Source organism: Prionailurus viverrinus, chromosome E1, assembly GCF_022837055.1.
Source record: "Prionailurus viverrinus isolate Anna chromosome E1, UM_Priviv_1.0, whole genome shotgun sequence".
Classification (NCBI taxonomy): domain Eukaryota; kingdom Metazoa; phylum Chordata; class Mammalia; order Carnivora; family Felidae; genus Prionailurus; species Prionailurus viverrinus.
Window position 1 is genome coordinate 23,029,687 of NC_062574.1, and position 14,419 is coordinate 23,044,105.

At 47.7% G+C, this 14,419-nt stretch overlaps 1 protein-coding gene across 3 annotated transcripts; it reads right to left on the bottom strand.

Annotated features, from left to right (window-relative positions):
• Nucleotides 1-454: 454 nt before the first annotated feature.
• On the bottom strand, nucleotides 455-13,522 carry HEATR9 (HEAT repeat containing 9). 3 transcript variants are annotated; one of them, XM_047832407.1, is made up of 15 exons: nucleotides 13,310-13,522; nucleotides 12,130-12,179; nucleotides 10,233-10,414; nucleotides 9,847-9,973; nucleotides 9,582-9,638; nucleotides 9,333-9,389; nucleotides 8,610-8,667; nucleotides 8,135-8,265; nucleotides 4,514-4,696; nucleotides 3,794-3,886; nucleotides 3,565-3,684; nucleotides 2,420-2,493; nucleotides 1,679-1,730; nucleotides 1,151-1,237; nucleotides 455-907 (listed from the first exon to the last, which is right to left on the bottom strand). In XM_047832407.1, exons 1-15 carry the CDS (start codon nucleotides 13,395-13,397, stop codon nucleotides 527-529), a joined length of 1,740 nt encoding a protein of 579 aa, XP_047688363.1. In that variant the 5' UTR covers nucleotides 13,398-13,522; the 3' UTR covers nucleotides 455-526. The 3 variants fall into 3 exon arrangements, with proteins under 3 accessions (XP_047688363.1, XP_047688362.1, XP_047688364.1); XM_047832406.1 differs by having other exon boundaries at nucleotides 8,102-8,265; XM_047832408.1 differs by lacking the exon at nucleotides 9,333-9,389 and having other exon boundaries at nucleotides 8,102-8,265.
• Nucleotides 13,523-14,419: the final 897 nt, after the last annotated feature.

The window sequence follows — 14,419 nt, forward strand, 5'->3', positions numbered from 1 at the left end:
AGGCAGAAGCTCATCAAATTCTGGGTATAGACAAGGGCTTGATTTAGGGAGGCAGACTGGCCATTGGAACAGCTCTGTCTCTGTCTTCTCTTTCCCTTTTTGAGAAGGACATGTGACTGAGTGAATTAATACTCAGGGCGCCTGGGTGGCTCAGTCGGTTGAGCGTCTGAGATCATTTGGCTCAGATCATGATCTCACAGTTCATGGGTTCGAGCTCCGGGTCGGGCTCTGTGCTGACAGCTCAGAGCCTGGAGCCTGCTTTGGATTTTGTCTCTCCTCTCTCTGCCCCTCCCTGGCTGATGCTCTGTCTCAAAAATAAATAAACGGTTGAAACAAATGAAAAATAAATAACACTTAACCAAGAGTGTGGAGACAGGAGTTTCAGTGCAGCCTCTGACAAAAGGAACAGCAGTGGTAGGTAGAGTGACACTCATTTATTCATGGAAGATAAGTATAGGTTGTTTTCCCAGGGGAACCTGAGAAGTAACATCAGGAAGAGAATGGGGGCTAGGCCCAAAGAACTGACCTATTTAGAGGTTTTAGCAAGGATCTGGAGCTGCTTCCTGATCCCTGGCACCCAGGGCCCTGTGGCCTGTGCCTTGTGTTTTGGTTTAGAGAAACATGTTGGGAAGGTAGAAGTGAGATAGAAGGCAGACTCTCTCTGGGCACTCAGCTTTTTCTGTTGGTCTGATGTGGCTCTGGACTTTGCAATAAACAAAGGGTTCAGCTGTGCTAGTTGAAAGTCTTGGATATTTAACTCTTCTGGGTTCTCAGGGTCTTTCCGGAACCTTGTAGGCTCTGCCTCCTCATTGGTCTTAGGTGCTTCATATACAAAGATAACCTTTTTCTTGAGCTTGTTTTGGATCCAAGGATCATTGGAGGCCAGGAGAGTTAATGTTTCTTGTAGCTGCATTGAAACAAAGGTCCTATGGCTGGTTTACTTCAGGCTAAGGCTGGGAGGGGAGGGGGTGTCCCAGTGAGGGGGTGCTCTGGCCACAGGCCACTGGGGTCCCATGGAATGAAGTCAAGGTATAGTGTGTGAGAGCTTATTCCCTTTCCTCCCTCCTGACAAAGAGCAAGTGGTAAGGATGGATGGGAGAGGCTTGGAGGAAGGGTAGAGAAGAGGAAGAGGTGGGCAGGAATGCCTTACACTGTTCTTCACAGCCTGGCTCTTTTCCGCATCTAGCATGTCCAACAGCAAGTGGAACACTTGTGGGCTGTGGATCCCCAGGACGCCCTGGCAGAGGCAGAATGTGCCTAAGTAGTCAGCCTAGGAAGATGCCCCGTCTGTGCTCTTTTCCATTCTAGTCTCCATGATGACCCTGTCATCTGGCCTGGAGAGAGGGGGAGCTGTGGCTTCCCAGCTGAGGTGTATCCCTTTCCTTCCCTTTTGGGGCCACCACATTGGGTTCCAGTACATACTGTTCACCAGAAAGAGTCAAGACAATTTCTGCAATACCTAAGCAATGCCTCTCATACCCATCTCCTGTCCCTTATCCCACCTACTTCAATCCTGAAGAAAAGGTCATTGCTGAATTCATGGTAGGGCTGGAATTCTAGTATAAACCACCAAACCTCCCCAAACTTTACAGTCCTTTCTTCCCTGAAGTAATTGCCCTCAATTGCCTACTCCCCTTGCCATCAATACATCTGGTCAGAGAAGCAGGGCTGGCCTTACCAAAGAGATGACTGCTTCCTGGCGCGCAGTGGCATTTGAGTTCATTAGTTGCCTGTGTGGAAGGAAGTGAATGTGTTATCCAGTTAGAGGGTAGGAGGAGGAGGGCTGGTTGTTTCTTCTGACAGCCCAGAGTGAATCGAGCACAAGACCAGAGAGTGATGCTGATTACATCAATTTCTCCCTCTTGTTTCTTGGGTTAGGAAAGGGGCTGGGAAGGGAAAGGCAGATACTACAATTTGCCAAGAGGTACCAAATGACAATTAGGACTTGCATCTGTCCAGAATTCTACCTTTTTATTTTTTTATTTTTATTTTTTAATGTTTATTTATTTTTGGGACAGAGACAGAGCATGAGTGGGGGAGGGTCAGAGAGAGAGGGAGACACAGAATCTGAAGCAGGCTCCAGGCTCTGAGCTGTCAGCACAGAGCCCGACGCAGGGCTCAAACTCACAGACCATGAGATCATGACCTGAGCTGAAGTTGGAAGCTCAACCGACTGAGCCACTCAGGTGCCCCCAGAACTCTACCTTTTACAGGTCCCTTTCATGTCCTCATCTTAATTTGAGCTTTTATGTTTTATATTTTATAGCAGCCCTGAGTGGTAGGTATTAGCAGTACCCTTTTGCCAATGAAAATCCCAGGGGTCAAAGTAACTTGGCCAGGGGCACAGGCAAGAGAACTGGGATCAGATTCTCAGCTCTCTCTGACCCTGTGCCCCTTTCTGCCAGCCTGAGCCACTCACGCCTCCACCAGGTTCATCATCGTAGGCTTCATCTTCAGTTCTTCCACAGTTTCAGCCACAGCCTGCCTCATAGCCTGAAGAAGGATTAAGGTGGGACAGTAGAGAAAAGGAATGCAGGAGTGTGCCTTTAAGTGCTCACAAACCTTTACCTTGTGCTATATATGGTCCTTGCCTTGAGGTCTGGTAGGGGAAGTGTGCGGGTGAGTAGACATGTACACTACTGTGGTAAGTGTTACAAATGAGCTAAGTATAGGGTGAAAATAGGGCCTCCTCAGTCTGGGTACCAGCAAGATGTTCTGGAGGAAGCAATGCCTCAGCTGCAGCCTGAAAGGTGGATGGGAGTTAACCAGTAGAAGGGTGGGGGTGGGAGATTTTGGGGCAGAAAGGAGGGCATGTACAAAAGCTTAGAGGCAAGAGAGCACAGAGAGGTTAGGAAACAAAAAGGAGTTCAGCGTAGCTAGGTGACCACACCGAGACTCTTCAGAGTGGGGCACTCTGAGGAGTTACACTTAGATAGCAGGTATAAACCAGGACAGGGTGATCTTAAGCATAGCTGGTGTGTGGCCGTGAGTGGGAGTGGGGAAAGCTGAAGCTAGAGAGGTGAGCAGGCCTTGGGTGGTGAAGGGCAATGTGAGCCATTCTGAGGGCACTGGGGAGCTACTGAAAAATTTTATGCAGAGGTGAGACACAATCTGATTTACATTTCAGAAAAATGGCTTTGGAAGTTCTGTGGCTGGTTCTGTAACAAGGTACAATAGAGATAAAAGCAAAGGAACACAGAGGAATGCAGGGTTGATTCTGGTGGAGGTGATTAGGGAAAGCTTTCCATAGGAGGTGTTTGGACTGGCCTTGCAGAAGCAATGGTATTATAACAGGCAGAAGGAGGGAGGGAGTGAATAATAGCATGAGACAGTTTTCACCTTGCAGAGGGAGGGAGAGTTGACTTGTCATTGTGCTGAGAGAACTGCCTCCCTTGCAAAGGCAAGGTGGCTTGAAAACATGGGCTGCATTAGGGGAACAGGGAATGCGTTAGAGTGAATGTGATACATTTTGGGGCAGTGTGATGGGAGCCAAGTCAGGGAGGTCTTCAGAGAAGGGAGAGGAGACGGGTTTGGGTTGCCTGGGCTTGGGAGCTTTGGTCTCACAAGGAAAGGTTCATTGTAAGTCTTCCTCCAGAGCAGGTCAAATGTGAATCCCTCCAGCCCTTGTGCCTGGATCTTTTCCAGTCCAATGGTCTTGAGCATCTGGGTGGCTTCAAAGCGGTGCTAAGGGCAGAGGTGGGGAGGTATGAAGGATAGACTCTTCATCATCCCTCTTCATCATTCCCATCCTATTGCTGGAGAAGGAAGGGTGCTAGGTAGCCTTAGACCTTACCTCCAGGACACTAGAAGAGCACAGCTGGTCTAGGATGGCCCTGATGACTGTGGCTGAGTGTACATGCATCATCTTGACCAGCATCCTAAGTGCCTGTGGGGGGCAGGCAGGTGGGATGGGGTGTACAGGGCCAAGAGGCATCTGGATGACCAGGTAGGCTTGAGGGCTGAGCCTAAAACTCACAGGGAACAGTTGGGGTCCATTCTCCTGCCTCTTGGCCTCTTGAGTGAGAGCATGAGTTCATGTGTGCACATTTGTGCACATTTTTTTTTAATGTTTTTATTTATTTTTGAGACAGAGACAGAGCATGAGCAGGGAAGGGGCAGAGAGAGAGGGAGACACAGAATGTGAAGCAGGCTCCAGGCTCCAAGCTGTCAGCACAGAGCCCGACACGGGGCTCGAACTCATGAACCATGAGATCATGACCTGAGCCGAAGTCGGACGCTTAACCGACTGAGCCACCCAGGAGCCCCACATCTGTGCACATTTAAAATGAACACTATTTCAAATCAAACATACACAGACATGTGCATGTACGCTTATGTCTACGTGACCCCATACTCATGTATATACATATTCACAGACACACAGAGGACCCCACAGTGTTCCCTGCTGAAGCTTCTTTGGTTGAGTATGACGGGGTCCAAACTGTACCAAAGTCAGCACTGGCCTTTGGTTCCCCAGCACTCCCCAGGGAGTCCAGCCTTCTGCCCCTCACACCTTCATCCGCTGGGTTTTGGACCCTTGGCTTAGGCATTGCAGCAAGAACTCTTGGGCTATTTTGCTGCAGGGCCTCAGGAAACCCAAGCACAAGGCTGCCTCCACAGCTGCTTCATTCGATGACTTCTTTATCAGCATCTGCAGAACAGGCACCAACTTCTCTTCATCCCCGACTTGAGTTCTCTGAGGGAGACAAGAAGTGAAATAGGCAGGGGAATTATATCTTCATCCAGACATTGTTAAGAGGGCAGTTCACTCTTACTTCCAGAGCATTCTTCTTCCTCCCTAAAATGAATCTCATGTCATCAGATTAATTTACCCATGTCCCCTTATTTTTGCTGTCATCCACATGCTCCTAGGTCATATCCCTTCATTTCTCTATGACATCCATCCTGGATGGATGGATGTCATTCTCTTTAACACTTCTGCTGTCTTAATTCCTGATATTTAAAAAATATACATGCCATTGATCCCACTCCTGCTATCCAATAACCTTGTCCTTCATTCTGTGTCAGCCCCTAATTCTCAGGTTTTTATCATTACCCATTACTACGGCTTCTCCATGATCTCCATTTTATGGATCCCATTCTCTGACCATCACCGCTTATCTTTCCAGCTAACTTCCTGATGCCAGTAATTGTTGGACTGCACAAGGATTAACAATTCACTGAGCACCTTTTTATTGCTCATTTTCTTCACTCTCTACCCAGCTTAAACTTCATGGTCCTTACTATAGTCACTTCTCTGCCTCACTCAACTCCTTTACCTCTTCTTGCTTCATTGTAGTCAACTTCCCACTTTGTGCCTGTACTTTCTGGAGAAAAGCCCACAGTCATGATGGCTGATCTTGCTTTAAACATATGAACACAAACCTCACGTAGACCCTTAGTCCTACCTAGTAACCATACTGTTTTTCCTTGGGCAAGTCTTTTTCCCTCTCCTGATTCACACCCTGTCCTTTTGGAACCTCTAACACTTCTTCCTCTGTTCTTATTCTCAGCTGATGACCTTGCTTCTTTACTGAGCAAATAAAAGCAACTAGAAAAGAAGTTCCAAAGACACCTAACCACCATTTCTATCCAACTTTCAACACCTGCACCTTTATGTTCTTCCCTTCCTCTTACTACTGGGTACTCTGACCATCTATCTAAAGTCAATCTCTCTACTTGTGTGTTAGATTTCATCTCTTCTCACTAAATCAAGAACATTTGTGCACAACTCTTTCTTCTCCCTTCAAAATTATCATTTTTCTGACTACTGGATCATTATCCCTTAGAATAGAAACATGCTGTTATTTTTCTTTTTTCTAAAATCCACCCCCAGTACCAACTACAGCCCTTTCCAACAACACTTGGAAAATTGTCCATTCTTGCCATCTCTAATTTCTTTCCTCCCGTTCACTCTTAAACTCATTATGTCAGATCTATACCCACCCCCACCAAAATTGTTCTTGTTAAGATATTCAAGGATTCCTGCATAGTTAATCTGTGTATTGATTCTCAGTCCTTATATTATTTGATACAGTTGATTTGTTTCCTTGATATATGTTTTTCACTTGATTTTCAGAATCTCAAGACTCTTGAGTTGTCTTCCTACCTATTGGCCACCTATCATTATTTCCTGGTTCTTCCTCTTCTCCCTGAGCTCTTAATATTGGGATGACCCTAGACTTGATTCTTGGTTCTACTGACCTCATCTAATTGAATGACATTAAATGCTGTCTGTATGCCAACAACTTATAAATTCCTTTCTCTAGTTCAGACTTCTAAACTCCAAATTGTACATACAACTGTTTACCTGCTGTCTCCCTTGGAGGTCCAATAGACATCTCAAACATAACTTGTCCAAAACAGGACTTCCGATACTACCTTCAAACCTGTTCCACCTGCAGCTTTCTCCATCTTAGTCGATAACAACTCCATCCTTCAGCTGCTAGGCCAAAACCTTGGCTTCATCCTTGTTTCCTCACTGTCTTTTATAGTTCACATTCTACCTGTCAGAATTTTACTAGCCCCACTGCAACCACCGTGGTCCACGCCACCATTATATCTCACCAGGATTGCTTTAGTAGCCCCTAATTGGTCTTTCTGCTTACACCTGACACCCCACCCCCACCTCCCCATATTTCTCAGAACAGCAGTCATAGTGAACCTTTTGAAATGTAAGCTATATCATGTCACTGCTTTGCTCAAAATGTGTAATGGCTTCTTACTTCACTCAGAGTGAAAAGCCCAAATACTAAAGTCGTCCAGAAAGCAATGACCTAGTATGATCTAGTCTAGTGGATCTAGTAGATCTAGATCTAGTATAATTGAGTCTCCTGTTTACTACTTTGACATATCTTCATTTCCTACTGCTTTCTCTATTCTCACTCCGCTTCAGCCACACTGGCCTCCTTGCTGTCCCTTGACCATCCAAGCACGCTCCTGCCTCAGGGTCTCTGCATTGATTGGTCCTTCTGCCGGGAATGCCTTCTTTCAGATAACCTGCAAGGCTAATGCCTTGACCCTCTTTATGTCTTTGTTCAGATGACCCCTTCTAAATGAGGCCTTCCCTCCCTCTGGGTTTAAAACTACGACCTGTTCCTGTCCCCATTTGGCATTCCTGATCATCCTCACCCTGCTATGTAATTTTTCCACTGCACTGGTTACCTGTAACATACTATATAATTAAGTTTATTGGTTATTAAATATCTCCTCAACTAGAAGGTAAGCTCTACAAGAGCAGGGGATCTTAGCCTGTTTAGTTCACTGATGTATCTCAAGGGCCTAGGACAGTGCCTGGCATGTGATAGCTGTTTAATATATATTTGTTGAGTAAATGGATGGATGATGAATTCTACTTCACGTGGAACAGTGATGGGATCAAAGTAAGAGGATCCTAAAAGGGGAAAATTTTTGATTAGTGTCAGCAGACTCTTGATCCCTTTCCCCTCTTGAGAGAGGTTTTTTTCTTTAGTAGGTTTTTAAGGATGATAATGATTACCACTTAAAAAGCACAGGCGTTGAACTAGATGCTTCACCTACATTATTGCATTTAGTCTTCCCAACATTGCTATAATTACTACCTTCATTTTATTTATTGGTTTAATCCATTATTGGTTTTTAGTTTTAGAAAGAGGGTGAGAGTGCAAGCTAGGGAGAGGGGCAGAGGGAGAGAGGGAGAATCCCAAGCAGGCTCCACACTCAGCACAGAGCAGGACACAGGGCTCCATCCCACGACCCCAGGATCATGATCTGAGCCAAAATCAAGAGTCAGATGCTCAACTGACTGAGCCACCCAGGCGCCCCTAATCCATTAATTTTTATGTTGGTTTCAGGTGTACAATATAGTGATTCAGCAATTCTGTACATTACTCAGTGCTCACCACGATGAGTGTAGTTACTGTCAAGAGTTTAGAAATGGACAAACTGCGGCTCTGAAAGCTGGCTTGTCAGAGCTCGTGTGACCACGAAGTGGCTATGCCAGTGCTTCTGTGCAGGGGAGCTATTCCACAGGGAACTCCACAAAGACAGTGTCTTCTCCCATCAAGGCTAGGAGCCGGGTTACCTTCTCCCTGACCTAGCCCCAGCCAACACCATCAATTACCTTGCCCCAGTTACTGACTCTCCTCCCAGTCACCTTGTCTTTGGGGATAGCAGCCTGGGAGTTGAGAGCCACTCGTAGCCGTGTCAGAGAATCCATCCTTTCCTCCTCATTTTGCCCCTTCAACTGTGTGATGAGAACCTGGATCACGTGCTTATTCAGGCAACCTTGGACAGGGAGGGTCCTCAGGTCAGGGCAGAGCCTCAGGGACTGTTCTTCTCTGCCAGGATTCATTTGACTCGACTGTGCCCTCAAGACAGAAGTTCTAAGTACTAGATCCTGAGGTGTTACCCATCTTCTCAGGACACTCATGCATGGCTGCAGTTCCAGGGGCCCTCTCTCTCCCTCCAGTCTCTTCTCTCTTTTCACCCCACTTTCCTCTCTCTGCCCACAGTGCTAGGCTGAAGTGACTTTCCTTACTCAAAGGGGAAAGGAGCTCCTCTGCTTCCTTTCTCACCTTTCCCTACTTCTCCCCACCCCCCCACCCGCCCCAGGGAGAGGACATACTCACCCAGGAGGGCCAGGCTTCGACAGGCCTCAGACTTCACTTTCTCTGAACCGGTTTGGGCCTGATTTAAGAGGCAGGTGGTGGAAACATGCCATAAGTTGATGGAATGTCAGAGCTTTCAGAATCATCTCAACTTTTCATTTACAAATTAGGAGACCAAGTCTGGAGAGTGACCTGTCTATGCTCAAACATAGAGTACAGGCAGGGCGGTGCAATGGAAGGAACACAACTTGGGAGTAAGACTTTTGTTCAAATCCCTATCTGGTATCTAGTAGCCATGTGGACTTGGGCAAGTCACCTGGCCTCTCAGAGCTTCCATTTATCTTTAGAAAAGTGCAGATACTACCACCTATTACTAGTTTGTAAGATTTAAATGAGAATATGGACAAGAAAGCATGTTCCCCATTATAAATTGGCATATAAACACGGGGGATTAAATCAGTTAAGGTAGAGAATGAACTCAGTCCAAGTTCTTTCCTGGCTTTTCAGTTGAGGGTCTTTCTGTTAGACAAAGGGGACCTTCACATTCCTCCATCCCCATCAAGCTGTCCTTCAGAGAAGCCAAGGGCATGAGATAGTGCATGCTGCACACTGGCAGCTCTCCTCACTGCATCTGACCCAGCATCGTTGCACCCTGGCAAGCCTTGTCTGTGCCCATGTGCTCGTGCTCTACACACCACAGACCCTGTTCCTCCTCTCATGAGCTTCATGTGGCCTCAGACTCACCACCTGCCATAGTGCCTCCATGACAAACTGCTCACTGACGCCCAGGCACCCCAGAGCCTGCAGGAACAGGGGTGGAGGAAAGGGAAGAGCCCTCAGGCAGCACCCCTGTGAGTTACTGTCCTTTGGATACAGCTGGAGTTTTGCCTTGGAATACCTCCTCCCTCCCTCACTTCTTCCCCCAAGCATCTTTCTCCTCCCCAGCTCAGCTAGCTCCTGTGACTATGCTCCACCACCCTTGCCACCTCTTACCTGTGCTGCATAGAATTGCTCAGGCTCTCTGGGAGATTCCAGGCTTTTTGTGAGTTCCTGCCCATCCAAGGGAGCCAGTGGAAAGGAAGAAAGGGATAAATATAGTTGTAGAACTTCAAACAGGTGCTCATCCAATCCAGTCCCTTTTCCTTTCCTCCCTCCATTTTGCAGGCAGGGACTGAGGGCTGAAGGATAATGTTGAGCCCAAGGTAAGGACACCCACAAAGGGAGTCTCTCCATTCTCCCTCCCACCATGGTCCCTGACCTTTAATCTTTGCCACTTCAGGGGGTCCCCAGCAGGGTCTGAGGGCTTGGATCCCATCTGAGATTGTATAGTCAGCTTGCTCATAGGGAGATGGAATTTTTGGATGGGGGTGCCCTCTTTGAGTTGCCTGTGTGAGAAATTGCACAGGCTGGCCTTGGACCCCTTGTTCCCTCCCTCCTACTTCACAAACTCTCCTCTGCCCTTGATCCTCAGCCCAGCTCAGAGATGGGACCAGAGGAAGACGGATGAGCCTCCTCCTACCCCAGGGTCCTCTCTGGGATCTATAAGCTGGGCTTGCCCCACCCCCTCTCCCACTCCTACCTTCTCCTTCTTCTCTTTCCCAGAAAGTGTGGAAGGTGTGGAGAATAGGAAAGGTCAAAACACACCTAGGGTGATCTCTCATTTTCCGCAGCATCTTCTTGGCCTCCCGTTCTTGTCGCTTATCATATAGGGTGTGCCAGTGTGTGTAGACCTCAGGCTTCTTGAAGTAGCAGTAAGGCACTGAAAGTGGCTTGCTTGGGTGCTGCCTCCAGCACTCTGGGCTAGGGGGAAACTCCTCCTTTGGCATCTGGGGGGTGTGAGTGGCACAACAGTGGCAGGGGGGTGTTCCTCAGCCAGGAAAAGGACCAGGATAAGAAGGGACTAGGTGGGATGCCTGGGTGGCTCAGTCAGTTAAGCATCCCGACTCTTGATTTCAGCTCAGGTCATGATCTCATGGTTCGTGGGATCAAGCCGCATGTAGGCCTCTGTGCTGACAGTCAGGGGTCTGCTTGGGATTCTCTCCCTCTCTCACTGCCCCTCCCCTTCTCGTTCTCTTAAAATATATAAACATTAAAAAAAAAAAAAAAGGGACTAGGTAAGAGAGACACCCTTCAGTCTCTCATCTGAGCTAGAGTCCGGGACTTCTACCCCTACCCTGTGTGACTTGGGCAAGTTACTTCACCCACCAAGATCTCAGTCTTCTCATCTGCAGAGTGGAGCTAATAATCCTTGTTCTCTCTGTACCCATTGTTGCAAAGGACAAATGGGATAAAGATTGTGAAGCCATTGTTGATCTGTAAACCAGTCTTAGTACACAGTTTGGTTATTTGAGGATCTCAGAGCACTTTGAGAAGGCCATCAGGGGAAGGAGATGGGAAAGGCAAGGGGCGAGGCAGATGTGGAGTAAAGAGGGGAAAAGACAGGCTACTGCTCCTTCATTCAGGCACGCAGCAGGTACTTACTGAGCACCTGCTAAGTGCCAAGCATTGTCCTAGGTGCTGGGGAGGCAGGTGTTACCCTGCTCTCATGGAATTTAACAGTGTCATTGGAAAAGCAGAATTTCTTTAAATACTCTATCTCTTAGGGGCGCCTGGGTGGCTCAGTTAGTTAAGTGCCTGATTCTTAGTTTTGGCTCAGATCACGATCTTAGGGTTCATGAGATCGAGCCCCGTGTTGGACTCCACGCTGACAGCATGGAGCCTGCTTGGGATTCTCTCTCTTTCTCCCTCTCTATGCCCTTCCCCCACTCATGCACAGGTTCTCTCACAAAATAAATAAACTTAAAAAGATCTATCTCTTAAATGGTTGTGAAACTGTAGCTCTGATTGTAGTGAAGGGTTGTGTGTAGGTCAGGGGCTTTCTCTGCAGATTTGGCTTGGATTCATTCCTGTTTCTTCTCCAGTCTTCCTCAGAGTCAGTTCTTTGAGCAACAAAGAAGAGGGGCTTCAGCCAGTGGTTTTCAGTTTGGTGATTGAGAAGATCATACTGAAGATTGTCAAATCTTTGCCATTTTTTCAGAAAGTGTAGTATTGATTCACAATGAGCAGGGTTGTCAGATTTAGTGAAAACCAAGCAAATGAAAAACAGGACGTCCAGTTAAATTTAGATTTCAGGTATTGGATACCCTATTTGGGACATATTTATACTAAAAAAGTATTCATTGTTTATCTGAAATGCAAATTTAGTTGGGCATCCTGTATTTTATTTGGCAACTATAACTATGAGGATCCCTGTGTTAATGAATAATGATGACTCATTATTAAGCACTGCCTGCATAGCCCAGGCCTTACAGATAATATGTTGTAGCAACTCTACAAATGGAGCAGGACAGGGAGCCTGTGACAGAGGAAGCTCCTGAGACTCAGGGAGGGAAAGTGACTTGTCCAAGGTCACACAGAGTTAGTGGAAGCCCCAGGGGTGAGTGTGTAAGGGTTCTGTGAACTGACCTTAATGAAAAGGGACGATCTGCTGACGCTCCTACTTCAACAAAGTTCCCAGGGTGGCAAAAGTTAGGGGTCTTACCTGGTAGCGGGACAAGGGCAGGCGAACGGGAGCCATGGCTTTTCTGAGTTCTGTGGTACAAATGGTGGGCTAGGAATCACCCTTTTAGGCATTCACTTATTCAGCATTTAGTGAACACTGTGTATTAGAATTATTGGGGGGAACTTTAACCTGCTTCAGCCCTATGCTAGACTAATTGAATTTGATTCTCTGGGGATAGGGCTTAGGTATTTTAGAGAGTTCCCCAGAGGATTGTTTTTTCCTTTAATATTTATTTATTTATTTTGAGAGGAAGAGAGCACAAGTTGCAGAGGGGGAGAGAGAGAGGGAGGGAGGGAGGGAGGGAGAGAGAGAGAGAGAGAGAGAGAGAGAGAGAGAATATCCCAACAGTGCAGAGCCTGATGTAGGGCTCAAACTCATGAACTGTGAGATCATGAACTGAGCCGAAACCAAGAGTTGGAGCTTAACTGACTGAGCCACCCAGGTACCCCTCCCCAGAGGATTCTAATGTACAGCTGATGGTGAAAAACAGCGGTCTTATTCAGTGGTTCTCAACCTTGAGTGTGCCATAGAATCATCTGGGGAGCTTGTTAAAATCGATTTCTGGCACTCAGTCTGAGTATAGATTCAGTATATCTGGAGTGGGGGCTGGGAATTTGCATTTCTAACAAGATACTGGTGCTGTTTGTCCTGGGAACACACTTTGAGAACCACTGGTCTAGCTGGTGAGACAACTGTTTACTAGTAACTAACAAAGGGAGAAAAATGTGAAGATACAGGCACAGGTGGTACAGATGAAGGCCCCCCTACTCTGGCTGTGGGGATCAGGGAAGGTTTTCCAGAGGCGATCATACACAGGCTCAGTCTTTAATCCACATAGGGGGTAGCCAGATAGATAAGGGGGAAGAGTGTTAGGTTCAGGGAACAAATTCTTTCAAAGACTGGGAGGTGGGGAATTGGGCAGAGAGCAGGGTGCAGAGAGGTAAGCAGAAGCTGGGAGGACACACAGATGTCCCATCTTCGAGGGCCCTGGTGACTTACTTTGAAGGCTGTGGGGAGCCATCAAAGTGTCCAATGGCCTGCCCTGACCCTTCCTGTGGATTTGTTGAACTCACCAGACCTGTGTCTGGGAGAGGGAGCCAGAGAGCTTTTCTTTTCAGGCCCCACCTTGACTCTGTTCCTGTCTGTATTCCAGCCTCACCTTTGGTCCTCTCTGGGTACTCCAGCCATGGGTACTTGAACATCGACGTGGCGATGTCAAGGATGTCAGCTGATATTTCGTAGGCCATCGTCTTCTTCTCCTGGCGGGGCCAGAGGGAGCCCAGACAGGGCAGTACAGGGCTGTTGAGAATGTGGGGGAACAGCTGGGGGAGACCTGTCCTCTGTGGCACAAGAGGGATTGGTGAGGAGACGGGGCTTCTGTGGGTAGAAGCTTCTGAATGTTTTGAGCAACCAGGTCTCCTAGGTAAATGGAAGACTCCAGTTCCATTCTCCAGCTCCGCCCCCAACCCCTCTCCGGTTCCATTCTCCAGCTCCGCCCCCAACCCTTGGCATCTAAGGGCTGTGGCCTTGAGCCAGTCGCTTTACCTCTAGGAGCTTCAGTTTCCTCATCTGAAAAGCTGGAAAGTCATGTCCATCTGGGAGTCAGAGGGGCTGAGGTGAGGCATAAATGCGAAGGAGAGTCAAAGCATTTGGTGAACTGTCAAGCTCATATCAGCCCATGTGAGGGGCAGGGGTGGTTCTTAGGATTAGTCACCAGGAAAATGGCAGGAACGGGAAAGCCCCTTTTATATACACACCTCCCTCCTTGGCAGCAAGAGACTGGGCTTTTGTCTGTGTCATGACGAGCTGCCTTCCAGACCTCCTACTTTTGCATATGTTGTTCGCTCTACCTGCAAGTCCTTTCCTTTCCTACCTGCTAAACTGTTTCTCCAATCTTTCCAATTTCATTTAAAGGTTATCTCATCTCTGAAGTCTCTTTTGTCTGCCTGGGTCCCCCTCCTCACCTCCTTCAGTGGTATCCTTCCCCTCCACCACCGCCACCCCAGTGTGACCACAGCCTTTTGAACAATTGCTTCCTTTTAGGTGTGTATCATACATTTAATCTGCCTAAAGGTAAAGACTGTGGCTTGTGGCTCATTCACCTCTCCACTCTCCACCCCTCCGCAACCCCCCCCATGCCTGGCATAGTGCCTGGCACACAGCAGGGAGCTGGCTGTGGCAAGAAAACATGAGCCGCCAGGCCATCAGACTCAACATCACCACCAGTAACCCCATGAGACTCCACATGACCACCAGTAAGCTGACATGT